The sequence below is a fragment of the Molothrus aeneus genome, chromosome 3 (assembly GCF_037042795.1).
Source record: "Molothrus aeneus isolate 106 chromosome 3, BPBGC_Maene_1.0, whole genome shotgun sequence".
Lineage (NCBI taxonomy): Eukaryota > Metazoa > Chordata > Aves > Passeriformes > Icteridae > Molothrus > Molothrus aeneus.
Window position 1 is genome coordinate 16,869,185 of NC_089648.1, and position 20,984 is coordinate 16,890,168.

The window sequence follows — 20,984 nt, forward strand, 5'->3', positions numbered from 1 at the left end:
TCCTTTCAATTGCACCAGCAATGGTATTGCACAGACAATTATTCCTGTACTTACTGTTTGTCCCAAGGCACTTAATGTCGCCCTTGCTTTCACCAGAGTTGTCCAGCACCTATTCCAGCACCTAATAAATACTGGTACAGCTGTGACATTTTCTTGATAGTCTGCTACGCAAGCTTAGAGAAATCTGTCAAATGAAACCTTTTGTTTCTGAACTTCTGAAATGTAGAATGCAACTCCTCTACAAGTCAACATGAAGCATTACCAGAAATATTTAAATCACATTTTATTTTTCAAGTTCAAAAATAACAATTAGCTTTATTTACCACGTTACACATCTCAGATTTAAAATATCATGCTCTATTTAAATATCCAAGTGACAACACTATACAAATAAAATGTTACACAAAATATATTTAAGAAAATGTTTTGGTCTTCAATCTTAACAATAAATAGACAGGCACTTCTACATATACAAAGAAAGCGACCACTATTTAGAGTAATTCTTCTAAGCAAGATGTGGAAATAGAGAAGATCTGAGTTTCGAGGACACATGGAACTCTACATGAGGCTTCATGCAAACTTCAGCGTTTGGTTTGGAATTCGAAACTCTTGGGATGTGCACAATTCTGGATTCACCGGCGCTTTACAGGAGACCCAAACCATGCTCTCGAGAAGCAATGTGCAATTTCAGTCATTTCCAGCAAATCAAGCTACCTGATCACATTTAGTGCCCAAACAGAAAACAAGGATTGACCAGAGTAGCTTTCCACACAGATAACATGAGCAACAAGTCAGCTTCAGTATGTAGGCTTGAGGCAGGGGCAGCCCTACCTGCCCAGCCCTGAAAAAACCTCATCTTTTTCCTTACACATTGAGCTCTTAGGGGGCATTTCAAGCAGAATTTTGGTTTTTTTTGTAAAAAAAAAAAAAAAATCTTCATCTAATAAAAGGGTAAATCCTTCAGACACTGTGTACACTTTGCACAAAGGATCATAAGTGAAGGGAAAAAAATACTGTTCCAGGGTGCAAAAGAACTGAAAACTGTAAATAAAATTTAAAAAAACCAAAATTTGAAGTCTTGTAACCATAGCACATCTAAAAGTAAAACTACATTCCCCCAATTTGTGTATTTTCAATTTACAGTGGTTTCCACACACAAACACCACTCAAGGGAAAATTATTTTCCACCATCACAATTGATGAAAGATGCATTGTGGTAGGCAATCTCTGTTTCCAGTACAGCTAACCAGTCACTGACAGCTAGTTATAGCCTCAAAGTCTTTTTTAAAATTAAGACCAATATTGAAACATAACGACCACCAGGACCACCAGTGGAAAAGTCAGGACCAAGTCTTCAAGCCATCCCTTCAAATTTTAGTATTACTCTCGATTTCAGAAGTACAGGAAAAAGTTTACAGCAAAAATTCAACTATTAAACAGAGCTTCAGTGATCCAAACTTGCAAAGTTTTTTGGACTTAAGACACTTATGCATATTACTTTAACAATTTAAATGTGGGTCTTGCAAGCGTGTCCAAATCTTAATCATTTCTTGAGGTTTTCTACTATGCACTAACATTAAGTTTGTGTAGGAACAGATGTTATTTCTGTATTTCTCTTCAATATCAAATGTTTTGAAGCCTTTGTGTTTTTCCGGAGCAAGCCCAAGCTTCTGAAGGCACATTCCAGTATAAACATCATCGATGGGGTAGAGGAGTACCTGGTCAGATGCATTATTCAGTCTCAGTGCCAGATCACCAGAGTACAGGAACCCACCGCCTCCTGCGTACGGCGGATACGAACCTTCATAAACGCTCTCTGGGATGTAGTACTTCAATTTTTTCTCTCTGTGAGGTCCAGCATCTTTGATCACGTCACCTATAAATAAGTCTTTGGCTTTTTCCTTTGATAAGCTCTTCAAGTAATCCAGGATCTGATTGGTATTCACAAAAACATCATCATCACCCTTAAAAATAAACTGGACATTTGCGCAGCTACTGCTGACCCACTTCAGAAACAGCACCTCTTTCAGAGTCAGATTGAAGAAAGTGTCTCTGTAGTTCCAGAGGAGAATGTCATGGTGGGTGTCACTCTCAAATTTAATCATGTGTGAAAGGTCAGGAAAATGATCCTCTGGTGGGGTCTGCCCAAGTAAGAAGACCCTTCTGACTATCACATCCCCTGATTCTATTTCCTTGCCCCAGGATTCCCTAATTGCTTGTCTTCTATCAAAATGGGGTATAAGTGACTTAATAGCCAGCAGCAGGAAAGGTTTCTGTTCACACTTGTTTGGCTGATCCATTAGCAATGAGTAATTTCTACACCTCAAATAGAGGAGGAAGTCTTTGAATCTCTCTGGCAAGTTTGCAAAGTCACTAACCTCTGAGTGCACCAAGGGGTCAGGGTCACAGGAACTGAGGACACTCAGGTTAGAAACCAAGTTCTCTTCCACAGTCATATTGGAAAGCAAGGACAGAATAGGGTTGTACAGCAGCTCAAGCTTCTGTTGCTGTTTGTTCCAATAAGCTTTGTGAGGAGTGTATTTCCTCCAGAATTTGCTACGTGGTATAACAACACGGCCTTTCACATTCTTGTCTTGGCTGCCGCTCTTCGAGACTTCCACAATCACATAAATAAAAATGTTTACCATCATCAGAATTCCCAGCAGCTTTAATCTTCTGCGTCCAACACTCATTTCTCATATCTAGAAATAAATTCAAAAAAAGATTTTTAGCTTTCTTCACAGCAAGTTCTTGATCTCATTAAAAATGCAAACTACTTTCAAATGCAAGTTAGTAGCCTAAAAACCAAGGTTACCTACACCCCCGAAGAAGCAAAAGCTGATCTGTCTCTAATACACACACATATGGTTTGTGGTTTCATCACCAAGCTGGTACAAATGTGAAGTTTCCATTTGCAGCTTAGGAAAGTTACACAGCTTTTCATGGTGAGTCTAAATTAGCCAGCAGTTTCTGCTTCTCATTTAGATCCCCTTTAAACACTTGACTGTATAATAATTAGAATCTGAGCCCTTAGCTTGGCAGACTGAGAAACTTTTTTTTTTTCCTGCTAGTAAGGTGAGCTGAAGGGTATAGAATAAATTGCTATATGATAAGGTCAGTTATTTTTAAATTAGGTTTCAAGCTTTTATACTTGCACTCTCACACCTTCCAACTACCTAACAGGCAGAGCCAAGTTTTAAAGCACACAATCAGTTTTCTGACAATTTCACTTGGCTGTTCCTTGGAAGAAAGGCTGACAAAACTTGCCAGCTTCATTGCTGATATTCAGACAGAAGAGAACAAGAACTAGGAATTTTTTTCCCCTTCCAACTGGAAAAAAGGAATTCAAACAGTAAATGAAAGTAGTACTGTAATTATTACTAGGAAGGAAAAAGCCCTGAAAAGAAATAAAAAAGGAGAGGTCTCCCATATATGCAAGACTTGGAACAGTATGTGTACATCTTTGTCATACAAAAAGTTCCATGATCCATCTTCAGTTTTTACTGGGGGAGAAAATGGATCAATCCCGCTTTCTTCCACAGCTGGCAGAATGCAAGGCATCCAGTACAAGGAGCATGAAAACAGTCTGTTCCTCTAGAGCAGTGCCTACCAAACTGTTTACTAGCCCTGGGGTACATCAGCGTACAAGCTCCACAAATAATTCAGAATGAATAAGAAGGTTACAAAGACTGTGCTGAAGTCACATACAGAACCCACTGTCAAAGACGCTTTCATGTGCCAGGAATATAAATGATTATTGGAAGATCAGAAAAAACCTAATGTAATAAAGAATTTGTACTGACTGCTGGAAGCCCAGCTGTGAGCACTGCCTCAGGCCCTGAGGTCACAGAGCAACAGCAGACAGGGAGGCAGACTGAGAAGTACACCTTGTACTTGCTGCTGTTCTCTTTTTTTCAGCCATCCCCAGACACCTGAACTACACTGACCCTTGGTCTCTTATGGTTTCATCAGTCTTACTTTGTTTTACTCCTCAACAAGGTAAACACTAAACTTCTAAAAATTTAGGAAGAAAGCATCAAGTAAATAATCAGTAATCTTTTTTCTCTTATTTGATCCACAGCCATTATTAAATCCAAAAGGGGGTGTGTGGCTGTTTTTCTGGAACTGAAATCTAAATCCAAATCCAAATCCAAATCCTAGAAAACATGGTCTCTCAGAAAAATGCCTGTGCTTCCTCAAGTACCATCTGCGTATTTATCTGTGTATAAGCTCAAGCCAGATCTACTTTATTTCATATTCTACTCTCAGTCAGCTACGAAGTTTCTGTCCTAATTTTAAAGTAGTTTTCCTCTATACCTCAAAGACAAAACCATACTTGTGGTCAGTGCCATCATTTAAGATAAACGGATGAACTGTTCAGAAAGCACTGGGTTTGGTCACATAGACTTCAAAGAAACTTTATCTTCCTCTTTAAATGCCACTAAAACCAGATAAATACACTGGTTTTCTAAACTTATCTTTCATTAGACACAAAAATACTGGAGAAGGAGCAGTCCCCTGTTTTGTGCTGTTCCACAGAGCTCAGCATGAACATCAGGGCTTATCTGCCCTGTCCTGAACAGCACTCCCCACTAAGCAACAAATGAGGTGGTATCTGATCTATGATCCCGGGAGCCCAGAGACAACAGGGTGACTGCTCCCTCCAAGGAACAGCCAACAAACAAGAGCTCGATCAAAGATTGATTTTCCAGGATATGCAGCACCATACAGCTCAGCTGTCACAGCCCCCAGCTTACCAAGCTGAGACTATTCAACACCTCTAAGGCATCTGGATACTTGACCTGGGACTTGTCTGACACAATGAGACACCATTTACAAAGAATTTATTTCAAACACTTAACAAAATCCTTCAGTCCACTATGACTGCAATCCCCTGCAGCAAATGAGACAGGGATCCTGGGCAGAAAAATCCCCATTTACTGTTGGACTTGGTGGAGCTTTTCAGCGGAAGAGGTACAAGTCTGGTGAGGTGACAGTGGCTCCATCTCACAAAGCACAGTAAATGGTGACAGTAGCTCCATCTCACAAAGCACAGAAAATGGTATCACCACCACAAGCAAATACTCACAGCCTCTACCCTGTGCCAGGCTGTGGATCCACAAGCAGCTGAACCAATCTAATCATCTGATGTAAAAGCCCCAGGTAAAACACCCAACTTTTTCACCTCCAGAGTCTGACAGAAGCCATGGCCTTTCACTGTAAATGCCCTTCTGCGGGCAGGAGTTAGGCTGTATTTTCTAAGTGGGCTGAGTACCACATCTACATTATCTGACTGCCAAACCCAAGAATTACAAGTATATTTACTTACTGGGGCTGACAAAAGATAAGATAATCCCTATGACCTGCAGGTATCACACCTACCACCCTACTGGTCCAGGACTAATCTATCAGAATCTGGCGAAGCCAAGCTGCAATTCAGGTATCTAACAGACATCACCACCCTTCTCTCTTTGCAGAGACTGTAACTGGGCAGACTTGGATGTTCCCATATAACTTCAATTTAGGGCCTGATATCCCTTGCAGCGGCTGTACATGCAGCACCACTTCTGACAGTGCCAGCAACAGCACGTGCAGTAGTGACACTGCTGCTTCTGAAATTAACTGGTTTAGCTACTTAACACATCACAAGCCGTATGGAGTCCTTCTAAACCTCCTGTGAGATGAATCAGTTGTCTAATAGCTCAGCTCTGTTCAGTGAGTCAAGAGATTTCTGGACTGAGCAACAGCAGTTTTGGAGCGAGAGGATGTTGAGAACCCCGGGCTGCTGTAACGAGCCCGTGCTATTTCCAGCTTTAAAGAACTTGAACGCTGTTTATTTTCTAACTGCACACCATCAAAGCTCTTTTCCCCCCTCAGAATTTTACACAAATCCCCTTTCATAGGACAGTAATTAAGAAAACCTTAAGAATGGGAGAATATTGAACAGATACCCATGCTGCCCTTCTGCAGAAGCCGGTCTCACACAGTGATTACCACTGGAAACAGTCAATGTTTTCTGTGTTCTCCAACCAAGACAGCCTGAAACAATGTTCCAGCTGCAGGAAAGTAACCACGATAGCAGCACACACTCAGAGCTTGAACAACTGCACTGAAATTCCAGGGCAGCTGATGTTTGTTTTAACATTACTTTTAATTATTTGCGTATACCTGCTTTGAGACATCTTTGAGCATATTATTTAGCTTTGGGAGAAATTCCAGTCTTCCAGTATTTTAATACCAAAGGACACCAGTGAAACTCAGGCATGGAATTTCAAGATCCAAGTAAATATAGCAAGACTAGGGAAGGATGTGCATATATTTTCCTAAAACACAGCCCAAGGCATAAAGAACTAAAAAGAGTTTGAATAAAGGCCAAAGTAACTTCATGTTCTGTCTCCCACTAGTTATCTTCAGCACATTTTTGCTCAAAAACCCCTCAAAAGCAACACCAAAAAAACCAACAACCCTACCAAACCCCCCCCCCCCCCACACCCCCAAGAGAACCAGTGGTAGTGAGTCATTTCTCCAGTAGTGCTCCTCTGGTTTTCTGTAATAAAGTTTTAGAGGACCAGACTTGCATTTGAGCAATGTTTACTTATGTAATTGAGCCTAGTCTCACTTTGTCCAACCATTTTTTTGAATCTCTCTATATTTTCAACTTCTGTGAATTATCCTCATTCCTCAATTTTTCCCCACACTAAGAACTCACTATTCTATTACCACACAAGAGAGGAACCCTCAGAAAGCACTAATTATTAATTAAAAATATATGACATTATTTACTCTATACACATTTGCCATACAAGCTACACTATGAACTTTCATCGGTCAACCCTTCCCCTTCTATCTGGTCATTTTTGATATGACAGTAATGACATCAAAAAGAAATAATTTAGTACTTTAATTTAGCTCTTTAAAAATTAAGTGGAGATTTTTTTTTAGAGTTATATATCAGTGGATTTTGGTATGAGGTGTAAGCCATTCTGCACAAAGACCGTGAAGTCATCGTGCACCCCACGCAAGGGATGGCTCGGGAGTGCAAGAGCAAAGCAAGACTCCACTTGCAGGCTCTGACCTCACCCAAGTCACAGCCACAACCGAGCAGAGGAGACATGTTCCAGCAGGGCTCCTCTCCAGCCCCAGCCACAAGTGACCACATTCCTGCACCGAGCCTCCCTGAGCCAGTCAGCCTTCATTAGGTGAGAGCATCATCCTACAAGCCTGCCAGCAGATGCCAGCTGAAGGCAGCTGCTGCAGGAGCACGGCAGACAGCCCCTGCAGCCATCTGTGGACTCTGTGAGCACTGCCTTTGTATCTCTCACACTGCTACCACCTGCACGGCAGCAGGGTTTTGTTGTCCCGAGTCTTGCTTCTCCAAGCGATCAGATAACTCACATTGCTCGGAGCAGTCACATTCCGGTCAAACTCCAGAAGTTAACTTGTCAAAAGCTGCTACAAACCGGTGGGGAAATCCCGACTGCATTCAGGGTTGTGAAAGCTTCATAAGAACTCCAAACTCCCTCTCTCTAATACCTACTTGACTTGTGCCCCACACCACTGATGTCAGCTCTCAACTGTGCTATTAAAAGACTAAAGAGTTCTTTCATTTACTGCTGAATGCTAAGTTCTGAGAAGCAGAATTCCAGAATCTTTACAGTAAGATTTTTACTATGTTTCCTGCCACCATGTGGACTAATTTCAGGTCTTCCTCTACCCCTAGGTCCTTCAGCAGAAAAGAGAAGCTACCAGAACATTGCCTTTTAAGGTGTGCTATTTAAAATAACATCTATGAAACAGAAGTTTTGTTGACTTTATATTGGTGCTTAGAAATACTGCAGCAACACCCACAGAGTCTGCATCGAGTTATCTTTACAAAGTCATTCAACAGTAAAAACTTACTTTTAACTACTTTAAAATCACCCTATGTGAAATTTCTGCTTGACAGAACACTTAGAGAAGGAAGAGATACCATCGGCTCACCACTGTCTCTAACTGAACTCTTCCAACCCCAAACCTTCAACCAGAGTCATCTATTTTTTCAGCCATTTTTAAATAAGTCAGCTACCAGTAAATCATCAGATTATCCCAACCCTATCTGTCTTTTAAGTTATTTGCAGGTGTCTCTCACAAAAGCTCTGGGTTTGATTGAGAAAATATTTAAATATGGTACACCTACTGAATTCACTGCAAGTTAGACCTAAATACTTTCTTTTAACCTGTTAAAATTAAATCCTTGGATTGGCTGAAAGAATGTTCAGTTGCATATTTGAATTCTTGTGTTTCTATAGAAGATCAAGGCATATGCAAGAAAAGGCCATTATGAAAAATATTCTGTAAACTCAATCCCGGGTTTAATGGATATTCCAATTTTTCTACTGGTATAGACTACTTGGGTTTGGTCATGGTTTTCCATAGGGATGAACAAGCAATGTAGCTGCACATGTACACCACACCTCCATAAGTCAATTTAAACAATGGCAGTGTCTCAATAAATTAGTACATCATGCTAACATTACCATTCTGCACTGGCATGCCTGCAGCCACACTAGACAGCTATGAAGGTGTTCCTAACTGCTCATAAAAAAAACCAAACCCAAACCAACAAAAGACTTGTGATGAAAAAGGTTTGGTTTCTTTGTTTAACAGTAAAAATAGTTTGGGTTGTTGGTCTTGGTTTTTTTTTCCCAGTAATTTAGATTTCACACTGACAACCAAGCGTAAGATCTCAACTCACTATAAAAATGAATATTTAAAGTTTAATATGCCAGTAGTTGAGAGCCTGTGGTAGCAGAGATGACCTGTTTTTCCCAATTGGTTAATACAGAAAATTCCCATGCCATTCTAAGGTCAGTTCAAGCTTGAGAATGATGATGTTGTAAATTTGTTAGGAATAACCCAGAGCTGCCAGCTTCTGCTTTAAGAAGAATTTTAGTTTTCATTTGACAGGCATCAGCTTGAAGGAACAGTAAATTATAAAGAATCAAGAGAAGGGGTTTAACCAAGTGTCAGCAGAGAAATATTTCTTGGAACAAAATTAATTGTCATTCATCACATCAATTAGAAGTTGGGGAGCACAATTCCATGGCAGTTTAAAATAGTTTCAGTCACAGCTGACTCATTCCTGTAATTTATTCCTTCCCCTGCATAAGCTGCACAGTCCTATTTACCTTTGCACTGATTTGACTGTGGTGAATCATTTCAGTTAGCTGGAGGACGATAAAGAGCCGACAACAAAGCAGCAATTAGCGTTCAGCCAGCTCCCATCACCCGCTGATGTGCTGCACAAACACCAGGAGTGGTGCAGGAGAAGAGGGAAGGCTCGCACAGCCCAGGCCACAGCAGAGCCCATCTGCCACCAGCCTCAGCTTTCGTGTACCAGCACACTGCTGCTGCTGCTTCCCACCTTCATCCAGAGCTCCCTCGGGCAGGGCCCGACACAACCAGCACTGCTGCCCCAGAGGCACAGAGAGCCTGGGACACCCATTCCGAGTCTGGGCCATCCATTCCACTACAGGGTGCACCCCGGGCCCGAATTTTTCTGGCACTTTCTGTACCCAGGTCAGGGGCAGTGACTGGCCCAGCGTGACCCACCCACGCCTGCTGTTTGCTGTGGGATTCCTTTCAGCTGCACCTTATCTGCCCGTAATTACTAGAAAGCCAAGGAAGTGGATAAGGAAGCACCTTCCTGGCAGACACCCAGCACTTGGATCAGTGCTAGTTCTGGTGAGAAAGAATGGATATAACACACTGCAAACCTGACTGATGCTTTCAGCAGGCATTAAAGAGAGAAGTCTGCAGGACAGACACTCTCTTACTTCCTACTTTTGTGCTGTATTTGAAATACAACTCATCATTTAGAAACCTATGCAAAATGCAGATAACCATAATTTCCACAAACAAGACAACTCATCTGCTCCTGATCTTTTCCAGTTTTAAGATAAAACCAGTAATTAATCCTGCCTTAACTATATTCCAACCACCTTTATGTCTGCACAGAGAGCAATCATTATTTAGTCAACTAACAAAACCATCCTTTAAGCACCATACCTCAGGCCATCAAAATTCTACCTCTGCTCTGTGTTCTTGCCCGCCGTAGACATAAAACACACTACTAAAAACTATGCTTCAAAAGCAGGAACAGTGTAACTTGGAACTGCGGATGAAGTCAACACCTACCCCTGGTTACCACTGTCGTTTTGGGTTAAAAATAAACGCTGGTTTTCAATTTGACGTCCCCAAACTGCTGCCTTTGTGTGATGGGATACACAACTGGGAGGGTAAAATTCCCAGCCATATTCCCTGCCAGTGCTATGTGGTTACTCAGAAGTCAATTCAAACCAAATTCATACTGAGAATATTCATCTCAGAGTTCTGGGATCTGCCTCTGAAACTACAGTACTGTCTGGAGCTAAACACGCATTGAAGAACGCAAAAACCTACTATTTTAAAATGCAAATACATGAAAAATATTTTTGCCTTCAAGTGGTTTTGGTTTCAGGTGTAATTAACATTTACAGGAAAAGTTCTTCATCTTTCTGAATAATTCATTTAAAGTTCAGAAAAATCAGTCGAGTTGTAATCAGAGAAGTTCATTGTCTTCCTTCAAAGCTGTAAAACATAAGATACAGATCTCGTTCCAGCCTACCAAGTTTATGGAAAAGGGAACAATTTCTCCAGCAGCTTTAGGCAGCTAAAGATGCATATAAGTATCAGGAGGATTTTGTAAAGGAGCTTTAAGCCGGCTAGGCAGCTAACTCCGGTTTTGTTAACAGCAGATAAGCATCTAACCCCATTAGAACTTCTACATCCGAGTAGCCCCTTCTGTACCTGTTACCTGCACACCAAAGTGAGCATCCACAAAGATTGAGAGTAGTTTCAGTAATCAACTTAAGGCTGCTCTGAATGGGTTTTAATTGTTTTTATTCAAAAGCAGATCGACAATAAGTTTGCAACAACAATTTTCATCCCAAAGACAGCTTCCTATTAGCAGTGTCTAACTTTCAAATACGAGATTGAAAAATATAATTGCTCAAGTGAGATAAACCAGCACTACATTCAGGATTCAGTTGGGCATTCAGCAGCAGCTCTCCTTAAACTCAGTTAAAAGGATTCCCCCCTTTCCCAGGCCATGAATTCTCATATTTGCGTGGCTCACTGTGTTACATTATGTATAACCCTGAAGACAGGCAAACAGAAGAGGTTATTTCTCAACTCGCTTAGTTCCTCAATTCAGTTCACCACCCAGCTGCACGAACAGCTACACCAGCACAAGGCTGGGAGCACAGACACCGCTCCAGCCTCCGAACCGCCCCGGGATCCCGCGGGCTGCTCCCGGGATCCAGCAGGATCGGGCAGGAGCCTGCACATCCCACAGCACGTACACCTCGGGGGGCACACAAACCTTCACCCACACCGTGAACTCTCCTGTAAATCCCATACCGATACGCAGGTCGTCGGCCGGTTCGTAAACCACTGAGCCTCGGGGAATTACCCTTTTATGGTGAAATTAGTCATTCACAGCCACAAGTCAAGATTTCTTGCTCATTTGATCCAGATAGCTGGCTTACAATTGAAGGGATTTGGTCAATTCACTCTCAAGACTAACTCTTCTGAGTGTGCTTAAGATGAAGCAGCTGCTAAATTTCAGAAGTTATTTACAAAAACGAACAAAACTGTCTCCAAATTAAATGCTTTTCAATTCTTACAGTTGTATTTCTCCCAAACAACAAAGCTTTCTTAACCAACTGCTGACGGAAACTGTTTCATCAATTCTCCCATGAAAACTCTCAGCGCCGCACCCATCACACACAGGGATTCTTTTCCTTACTTAAATGCTAATTGCCTCTCACGAGGCACCAATTCAATCATTCTTCTGCACAGTTCATCACAAGACACTTTAATGATCCAGTCTTTCACTGGGTTTTACACGATCTGGAAACTGGGGGAGGTTTATACTTTGGCACTTTTGAAATCCTAAAAGGCTCAAGGAAATCAGCGAGGAAGATACAGGCAAAGAGCAGGATCGAGTCCCAGGTACCTGTCGATGCTTCCTATGTAAAAGCAAAATGTGACTGGACAGGTCTGACATTTATTCCACAACTTTTGGTCAGTGATTTCTTCACTCTATGCTAAAACGACAGGAAGAGCCTGTATTTCCTTCTACCATCATCATATTTTATTTCTTTTTTGCTGATTTTCAGCACACGAAGGGTGCTTGCTTACATAAAGGGATACACAACAGTGAACTGATAAAAACATCTAAATATATCTCTGTGGGGTCAGAACATGGCAGAACAGGGATAACACATTAGGAATTTTTGTGACCCGCACTCACAGGCACAAATTCTTCTCCAAAGCACATGAAGCACTGTCCCGTGCAGGGCCAGGAGGTGGACTCCAATGATCCCTGTGGGGATCCCTGTTCCAACTATGATTCCATAATAAGCACTCACATGAACACAGCCCATGACACACCAGAAACATCAAACACTAACCCCATGACTGCACATGCACCCAATGACCCAACCTTCTTCCTAAATTAACTGTTAACATTCTGGTTTAAAATGTATTAGGGACTAATATTGCATATACCTGAAAAAAAAAATTAAGTTTGAATTTAAAAAGTAAATTCATGCCTATTTGCTTCAAAATTACTGCTGCATTTCTACCATAGAGTAATAGAAAATGTAATGAAGATAGTATATACTAAGAAAAGAATCCCCTACCAACAACCTGTGAGAGGGCCTTCAAGAAGCATTAACATGAAAACAAGAAGTTCTCATTATTTTGATGAAATATGTGGCTTTTCTATATTCTGTGCGTTTTACAGAAAAAATCACTCTTGCCAATATTTTCCATCCACCCTGCCTTTGGCCTATTCTTGGCAAGTTGGAGAATCACACACTTTAAGCTCTGCCTACAAGAAACCTCACAGCCTCTACTATGCAGACTGCAAATTCTTCAAAAAGAAGCAATTTACGGTTTTATTACGCAGGAAGCGTAACCAAATCCAGTAAAAGATGAAGATCTGGAATGTCAGCCTGGTGCATTTTCCAGCAGAGCTGCTTTAGTCACTTGGCAGCACAAGTCACAAGTCTGACAGCACACAGGAAAAGCCCACCAAGTAACCAGCTCTGAGAAGTTTCACAACCCGCCTGAAGTCAAGATTTTGCAAGATCGTCTGACACATTTGTCAAAAATTCAGTGATCTGTGGAGGAAGAACAAGGTACCAGAGAGCTTGGTTGAGGATTTGAATTGATACTGCTCAATCTTTTCCCTGTCCTCTGGTTAATTTGGAGCAATATGACCACCCAGGTTTTGGTCAAGTGCACCGATTGATGAGAAGCCAGCCCTGCTTCCTGGCTGGTGTGACAATGACAATATTGTGTGGCAGGAGACACGATCACATCCTATGCTGCAAACACGATCAGCACTGACACAGCCTTTTGTCACTAGTATTTTTCCTCCTTCAAGTGGAATTACACAGCCAACAGGAAAAACAAAGCTGGATCCACTGTGAATATAGCTGCACCAGGTGGCAGTAAAATGACAATTCCTCAGGGTCTCAGCACTCACAAGTCACCATGGAGCAGCACTCCTCCGAAAGGCTTGGTTCTCCAAGGAATCTTTGCCAGGGTAGGCAAGAAGATGACGACTCAAATCCTGCTTCCCCCCCCCATATATACTCTGTGACTTATTCATACAGACAATTGCCCAGATTTGCCAGCACAGAATACAACACCACTTTACTCACTCTCATTTCTCATCAAACACGGCTTTTTCTCTGAGCAAACACCACTGCTCGCTCCACTGATCTCCTCAGCAGCATCTTCATTACTCAGAAGTATTTTTAAAAATTCAAGATCAGCTTCCAGGCAATAATAATTTTTTTTTGACTACCAGTGACAGTGTGTTCGTTAGGAACAAGCTCTGGGGAGATTAGTGAGCTTTACCTATTATGAAACAGGGCATCAGGCAGCCAGCTAGCACTCCCAGCCATCTAAAGCATGACCTTCAAAACAAGTCCCTTCAGCAATGCTACCTTGCTGCATTTTCCTCATCGTAGGGAAAAGAAATGAGCACAAATCCAAGCAAAACCCCTTTACAGGTGACAAGGTGACAGAATTACTTAAAATACATTCTACTTTTTTATGCTCTATCTGTAGGTTCCCTACAGCCATACAGCTCGGTACTGCACAACATCTCCTGTAGAAAGTCACACGTTCAAAGCAAGCAGCAAAACCAGGGTTTCTTTTAAGCCAAAATACTTCGACTCTGTCTGACAATATTACATTTTTAGGTACAAGTCAGAGATTCTGTATTTTAATCCACCTCCACGGCAGTGTTGTTTTTTTAAAGATATCTATCTTCTCGAGTTGTTTACAGCCCCAGGAAGAAAAAAAAGGGAAAAAAACCCCCAAACCATTACAAATTAAATCTGCCGAATGAGAAAAGCTGATTCTCTGTTTCGTTTCTTCCACGCATTTCGTAACAATTCAGCGCTCATTCAACTCCTCCGGTGGCTTATCAGGCATCACGGCTGGTTCCCCGGGCGGCAGGGCAGCTTCTGCCAGCAGCGTGGGCTCCCCATCCGAACCGAACCCCGAGCGTGCCACTCACCCGAGTGTCACCGGCCGCCCCCGCCCCACCCTCCGCACACGCCCTCGCTGGCAGCACCCGAGCCTGTCGCCAAAGCGGAACTGCAAGAAGAACACGAAACGGCTTTGAGCAGCTTGGGAAGAGAGCTGCATTCCGGGCTGTCTCTCTCTTTAAGACGGTGAACAATAATTTACCAGAAATTTCCTCAAAGGACAACGCTATAATCATGTTTCCTCAATAACTCGCAGATGCCATGTCCAGCATGTAATTTTGTGCATGCATCTTTCCACGGCTAGACTAAACTTCTTCTGTGTCCAAACCGAGTCTTTCTGTCCAAAATATATTAAAATTAAAAAAAAAAGAAAAAAGGAGGGGGGAAGTAGAAAACCCCACAAGGAAAAAAAAAATACAACAACCAAACCACGTAAGCTCTTATTTTCCATAGTTAAAACTAACCATGAGTATTTAATAATCAACCCCAATAGCACTGAGCATTTTGGGCAGTCGGATTAAAGGGTTACTCAAGTAACTTTCACCACAAATTTTTGCAGGATGACGAATGAGTCGCGAGCTGCAGTTTAGCCACAATCCCTGCGAGTAACCTAAAGTCCCCTCCTGACGGGGCACAGGATGCGTCGGGAAGTTTGACGGAAAAAGCATCATCTCGTAGGCGAACTCCAGCAAAAACACCACTTTCTCCCCTTTCAGGTGCACCCAAGCCCATACTTTAGCGCCACTGCCTCAGCGCTACACACTCTAGGATCCCGACGCGGATGTTAATCATTAACCCGCTGGGTCTCAGCGGGCTGACGAGGTGACCCGAGGAGCGCTGCGAGTGTCCCCGCTCCGCCACCGCCGCGCTCTGTCCCTCCCCTCCCGCCGGGGAGCGAACTGCAGCAGCCCCGGCACTGCCGCAGCCCCACGGCTCGGGCTTTCTCCGGAAAAACCTCACGGCTTCGGCAGCACCAACGCCGCCTCCCCACGGGTAAATGAACAAACTAAAAGAAAACCTAAAGCAATAAATTTAAAAAGCGAGGACAAACATACGGTGGGCCGAGCTGGCCTGAGTTTCATCCCTGCCCAGCAGATCGCGCCTCTCTCCCGCCGCTCTGGCTGCAACATGTGCCGGCCGCCCGCGCTGCCGGGCAGGGACTCCGCGCCCGCGTGCTGTGACCCCACCCTGCCGCCGCCCGTCCCCTCCCAGCCGGGGAAGGGGAAAAACCCAGCCCTAAAAATCCCCAGATTTACATCTCCGGCCGTTCGCCCCCCGCGCCGCCAGCTCACAGCGGTCGCTACGCAAACAACCGAGAGGCGACGGGCAAGGAAAATCTCACGACCGCAAGAGGAGCACGGGAGGCAAAAATTAAGTTAAAACACGGGGCTTTTCCGCCCCCCGTCCCTCCTCAGCCGCTCCGGCAGCACCGATCCCCGCCGGCCCGCGGAGGCAGCGCTGGCGGGGGCAGCAGCCGAGGCCCCCGCCCGTACCTTGCCAGGCTGCCGCGGGGCTCCGCCGGGGTTCTTGCTGCCGCCGCCTCCGCATCCACCATGCTTTGTCCGGCCGCGGGCTGCCCTCACCGCGGGCTCCCGCCGCCCGGCCCCGGCCTGCCGCCCCACCACGGCCCTGGCAGCTCCGCGCCGCCGCCCCGCTCCGCCAGCCCCCGGCAGCAGGCGGGGGCTCCGCACCTGAGGGCGATGCCGGGGCGGCGCCGAGGCGGCCGCGGAAGGGCTCGTCCCCTGTCCCCGCGGGACGGCGCGCACCCCGCCGCTGTGTCCTCAGGGCCGGCCGCGCCTGAGGTGCGCGGATGCGGCGGGCGGGGCGGAGCGGAGCCGGAGCCGGAGCCGGGGCCGCGGCGAGGAGGAGGCGGAGGAGGCGGCGGCGGGGGTGGTGGAGCCGCGGCGGGGCGGGGGCGCGGCCGGGCAGCGCCTCTCACTTGTTGCCCTGTGGCGGAGCCCCGCGCGCGCGCCCCGCCCGCCTCCCCGCCCGGCGCCGCCGCGCGCCGCAGGGGGCGGGGGCGAGGCGCGGCGCTGAGCGGCGCGCGCCGGCCCCGCCCCCCACCCGGCCGCCGGCGCCGCGGGTTGGCGGAGAGCGAGGCGCGCGCCCCGCGGGGCCGGGCGGTGCAGCGGCCGGGGGGTCCCCGCGCGCGCCGGGGCCGTCCCTGCGGTTGGCGGCGGCCGCGCCCTGAGGGGACCGCGCGGGCGGGCGGGCGGCCTGGAGCGGTCCGGCCCCGGCGGGACACGGCGTTCGTCCGCCGCCTCCGGGCCCAGGCTGTAGAACTGGGAGGTGTTTACCGCAGAAAAGGTGTTTGTGTTGTTGGAGGAGCGAGGGGAAGGGAGCAGACACCGCTGCGTTGCCGCTGTCCGCCTTCCAGCCGGGCCAGGGGCTGCTCCCTCCCTGTGGGAACGGCCCCACACCGGGCACCCTCCTCCTGGGGTGGCCCCGGTGACACCCGGCTCCTGAGCCCCGGTGACACCCGGCTCCTGAGCCAGCTCCCGGTGCTGTGTCCCCGCTGCACAACGCGGGTCGCCGGCCATTCCCTTAGGACAGTTTTCCCTCGTGGTTTTTTCCACGCGGGCTCAAGCGAAAGGGGAAAACCCCTCAGCTCTGCTGAGAAACGCCGTGCTGCATCACTTTTAAATGTTTCTTCCTTGAAAGAAACATTGTTCCTTGCACCTGGCGCAGCTTTTCGTTGAAGTCTTCAAAGCTTCTGCTAACGAGTCCAGGGGGGAGAAGCAAAGGGGTCTTTTAGGCTGTGGAGGCTTCCCTTAGTAAAGAAGTTCGTGAGAATTTCCGATTTTGGAAATTCGCCTCGCAGTGATACTGAATCGTGCATGACTCATTCATTAGTAACCTCTTTTGTGGTTGTTGTTTGCTTACTTGCTAGCTTGATGAGTCTACCAATGCTAGCCAGACGTCCCTGTGGAAACAAACCAAAGGAAACTCAAGAACCCGGGATGCTTACTGGAATAAAACATAGAAATGTGTGCTGCTGCAGCTAAGAGGGCACATCTTATCGTGGACAGATCAATAGCAACCAGCAGACAGATTTACAGTTCCCACGGACTATGAACTTCTCAGCTTTTCGTCCTTCCCTGGATGAAAATGAACACATGCCATTTGTTCCTATTTTTAGCACCTGCATTCTCAATCCAGTATAAGGAGAGGCCTGACCAAAGGAATTGTCTCAATGTCACCTGGCACAGCCACTTAAAAATTGTTGTCATTGCAAAGGGAGGGGTAAGTATGTCCCTGTGATCCATGAAAACACAGGTTGTTCACTTCCATTTTACAGCACTCATTTTCACCAGAATTCAACAGCTGGTGTGCACAGCCCTAAACACAACCAGTTTGGGAAACAGCATCGGTACCCACTGCACATCCCCAGCTCCCCATACTCTGTGTGTTAAATATGGCATGCCAGTGGGAAACCTGCTGCAAGTCTCTTGGAGCTGCCCTAAAACCATCACTCCAGAGTCTGGAAGGAACGTCCCCATTCACAGTGCATTGGTAGGGACGTTGCATATTTTATCCCTCTTCAAATATTTATATATGTACTTCACATTTGAGTAAAGCTGTCCATTTCATCAGAGCAGGAAGATTACAGCAAAGGGAGGAATTACCCTAAATTGGCAAACATCATTGTCTATTAAAGTAACACAAGGGTTTGAGAGGAGAATTGAGTGTCTGGCAGCCAAGAGCTTGGCTCCACTGCACAGGAGATTTCATAATAATATGTTTTGAGATCAACTGTAAAAAAAAATAAAAACAAAAGGCCAAAAATCAACTAGAGCAGTGTATCCCATGACACTGGGTGATGAGGAGCCTGGAAAAACACGTTGAAGCTAAAAGGGTTGGTCAATGCTGAAATGGTCAGATGCCTTTGGGGGAAAGGCATTTCTCCCTCCTCCCAGTCCCACACCCAGGCCCTGCCTTCTCCTCTGTAATCAGAGCTGGTCATGGGGCTGCCTTTGGGACCTTCACGGGAGGAGGTGTTTTAATCCAAATGTATTCCTTGATTCACTCAGCAGCCAGGCCTCAACAGTTGTCTGAAAGCAGGAAAATACCTGGAACCAACGCTGGCATTGCCCACAGCACATTTCAAACCACTGCCTGACTGGGATGGCCCTGCTGTGCTTAGGGCAGCTGTGCCCTAAAAACCCCAGGGGAGGTGAGGTGGGGGCTCATTTTTCAGCCCTGCTCTCCCAGGCAGGCCACTCCCTGGATCCAAATCCATGCATCACACCAGGCAAAGTCCTAAGCCCCGGGATGTTTCTTACCTGGTGCTGCCAATTTACAGGTCCTGGGTGGGGCAGGACAGCAGGGACCACGTCTCAGCACAGATGTGCAACCTCTCCTGGGTGGCTGCTTGTGTGGGGTGAAACCAAGGGAGGCCTGGAAAATGTGTGGGTAAAGTTGTTGTGCAGTTTGCTTCTATGGAAGAAGAAGCAGGTTTTTCATGTTTCAGGTCTGTAAATCCAAGTTTTGTGACAGACATAGCAGTTAATCATTGCACTTTTTTTTTCCCCTCCTGAGAAAGAGAGCAAATCCTTTTGACTGCCCAGCTTTAACTTCTGAATCTGGAATAACATTTTTGCCTGCATATTCAAAAGCACCACCTTCACTCAGCATCATGATGCAAGTGATGAGATGCAGTGTACAGCCCAGAGCAGCAAACATCTCCCAGGAGCTGGGTACTGGGAAGTCTCAGGGCATCGGTGCCACATCACTTGGTGACACAACTTCTTGTTGCCTGAGTTTTTCCATAGGTAGCATGGCATGCATGACAGCCAGAAAGGAGAAACTTTTAAAAATATTCAACTCTCATTTTTTATCAAGTTCAAAATAGTTTATGGGTTTTTGGTTTTGTTTGGTTTGGTTTTGGATTGGAGTTTTTTTCGTTGTTTGGGTTTTTGGGGGTTTTTTGGTTGATTTTTTTTCTCCCCCAGGCTATTTATTCATAGTATTTGGGCTCACTGTAATAAAAGCTGACCTGGGGACTGCTGCGTTTACATCAATGGAAGCGAGCTATGTACATTGGCTTTTCTCTAACATTTACCTGTTAATTAATAATTGGTACATCGCCAGGAGCAAAGGACAATAGCAATGAGATTCAGGTTAGAAAATCTTCAAGGTTATCTCGCTGTCCCTGCAGCAAAGCAAGAGCGAGAGGGGCGGGACAGAGCCGAGGTGCTGAGAGAAGGGGACGGGCTGTGGGCCACTCGCCCCAGGGGCCACGTGCTGCATTCCCGGGGGAGCCCCATCCCAGCACTCCCGGAGCTGCGGGCACGTCCTCCCCCAGCGACGGGAGAGCAGCAGGCGCAGGAATTTCCCTGTCTGCTGCCGGGATTCCCGGGTACCTGCCTGCAGCCACCCTTGGGAACTGGCTCGTCCCCCACTGCAGCTCAGCGCGGGCAGAAACATGGAGCAGCTGCTTTCCCTGAGTCTGGCATGGCTGGCAGTGGCTGATGATACGGAAGTGCTTGTCCCAGAGCCCTCACACTGTGCCCAGAACGTGGACTCACATCTCTCAGCCCTTGCTCCAAAATGTGCTCCCACCCCCCCCCCCCCCCCCCCGCCCCGTGCTGAAAATGCTGCAGGCACAGAGGTTCTGAAACACCTCCTCCCCACCTGTGAACACTCTCTTGGCTCTCCTGAGTCAAAACCCTTCCATAAGGTCAGGACAGCTGGAATTTATTTTCTGAGCTGGACCAAAGCTTATCCAGGATACTGATCTGCCTGATTTTGTGGACAGATTGGTTGGCTAGAGGAACCTGGAGAGCACAGAAAAACCCAAGCATGCTTCTGTGACCAAAGGGGATGAGAACAGGAGATAAGAGGCTAAAATTTAAATAATGACTACAGACTAAGGATTGTGGCATGCACTTCAGCGGCAGTAAAAAAAAAATTAAAAAGCAAAGGTGACATGCAATTCAAGCTGGAGCATCTCCCTTCCTCCAGGAGTAAACCTGGTTTTTCCCACCCAAATGTTTGAGCCTGGAATTCAGACAAGTGAAGAGCCTTTCCCAGGGTAGGCAGGGGCTGTCAGAAAGGCTTGCCAGCAGCATGAGCACAACATTTCAGTGGTCTCCTCACACAGTCATTTCCCCACCTTCTGCCCCTGGCACACACAGGCCAGCCAGCACAGCAGGTGCTACAGAGGTCTTCTGCTCCACTTCCCTTTGCTTTTGTACCTCGGTGAGGTGGGGAGCTGTGGTTGGCAGGTTCAGCTTTGGCAAAACCAGTCAAGTCAAAGAGATTGTCACATGTGCTTCAGAACACCACTTTTTTTCCTCTGGAGCATTGCAGCTTTGCTCTTGCAGGCACAGCAGGACAGGACAGATTGTGGAAAGGAAGTTGCCCCTATTGTGCTGTGTGCTGCCATTTGCA

General features: G+C 46.0%; 1 protein-coding gene across 4 annotated transcripts; it reads right to left on the reverse strand.

Moving 5' to 3' along the window:
• Nucleotides 1-268: 268 nt before the first annotated feature.
• On the reverse strand, nucleotides 269-16,401 carry B3GNT2 (UDP-GlcNAc:betaGal beta-1,3-N-acetylglucosaminyltransferase 2). 4 transcript variants are annotated; one of them, XM_066546369.1, is made up of 2 exons: nucleotides 16,283-16,401; nucleotides 269-2,702 (listed from the first exon to the last, which is right to left on the reverse strand). In XM_066546369.1, the coding sequence occupies exon 2, from the start codon at nucleotides 2,691-2,693 to the stop codon at nucleotides 1,500-1,502; it is 1,194 nt and encodes a 397-aa protein (XP_066402466.1). In that variant the 5' UTR covers nucleotides 2,694-2,702; nucleotides 16,283-16,401; the 3' UTR covers nucleotides 269-1,499. The 4 variants fall into 4 exon arrangements, with proteins under 4 accessions (XP_066402466.1, XP_066402465.1, XP_066402467.1 ...); XM_066546368.1 differs by lacking the exon at nucleotides 16,283-16,401 and adding an exon at nucleotides 16,085-16,219; XM_066546370.1 differs by lacking the exon at nucleotides 16,283-16,401 and adding an exon at nucleotides 15,647-15,756.
• Between the last annotated feature and the right edge of the window lie 4,583 nt (nucleotides 16,402-20,984).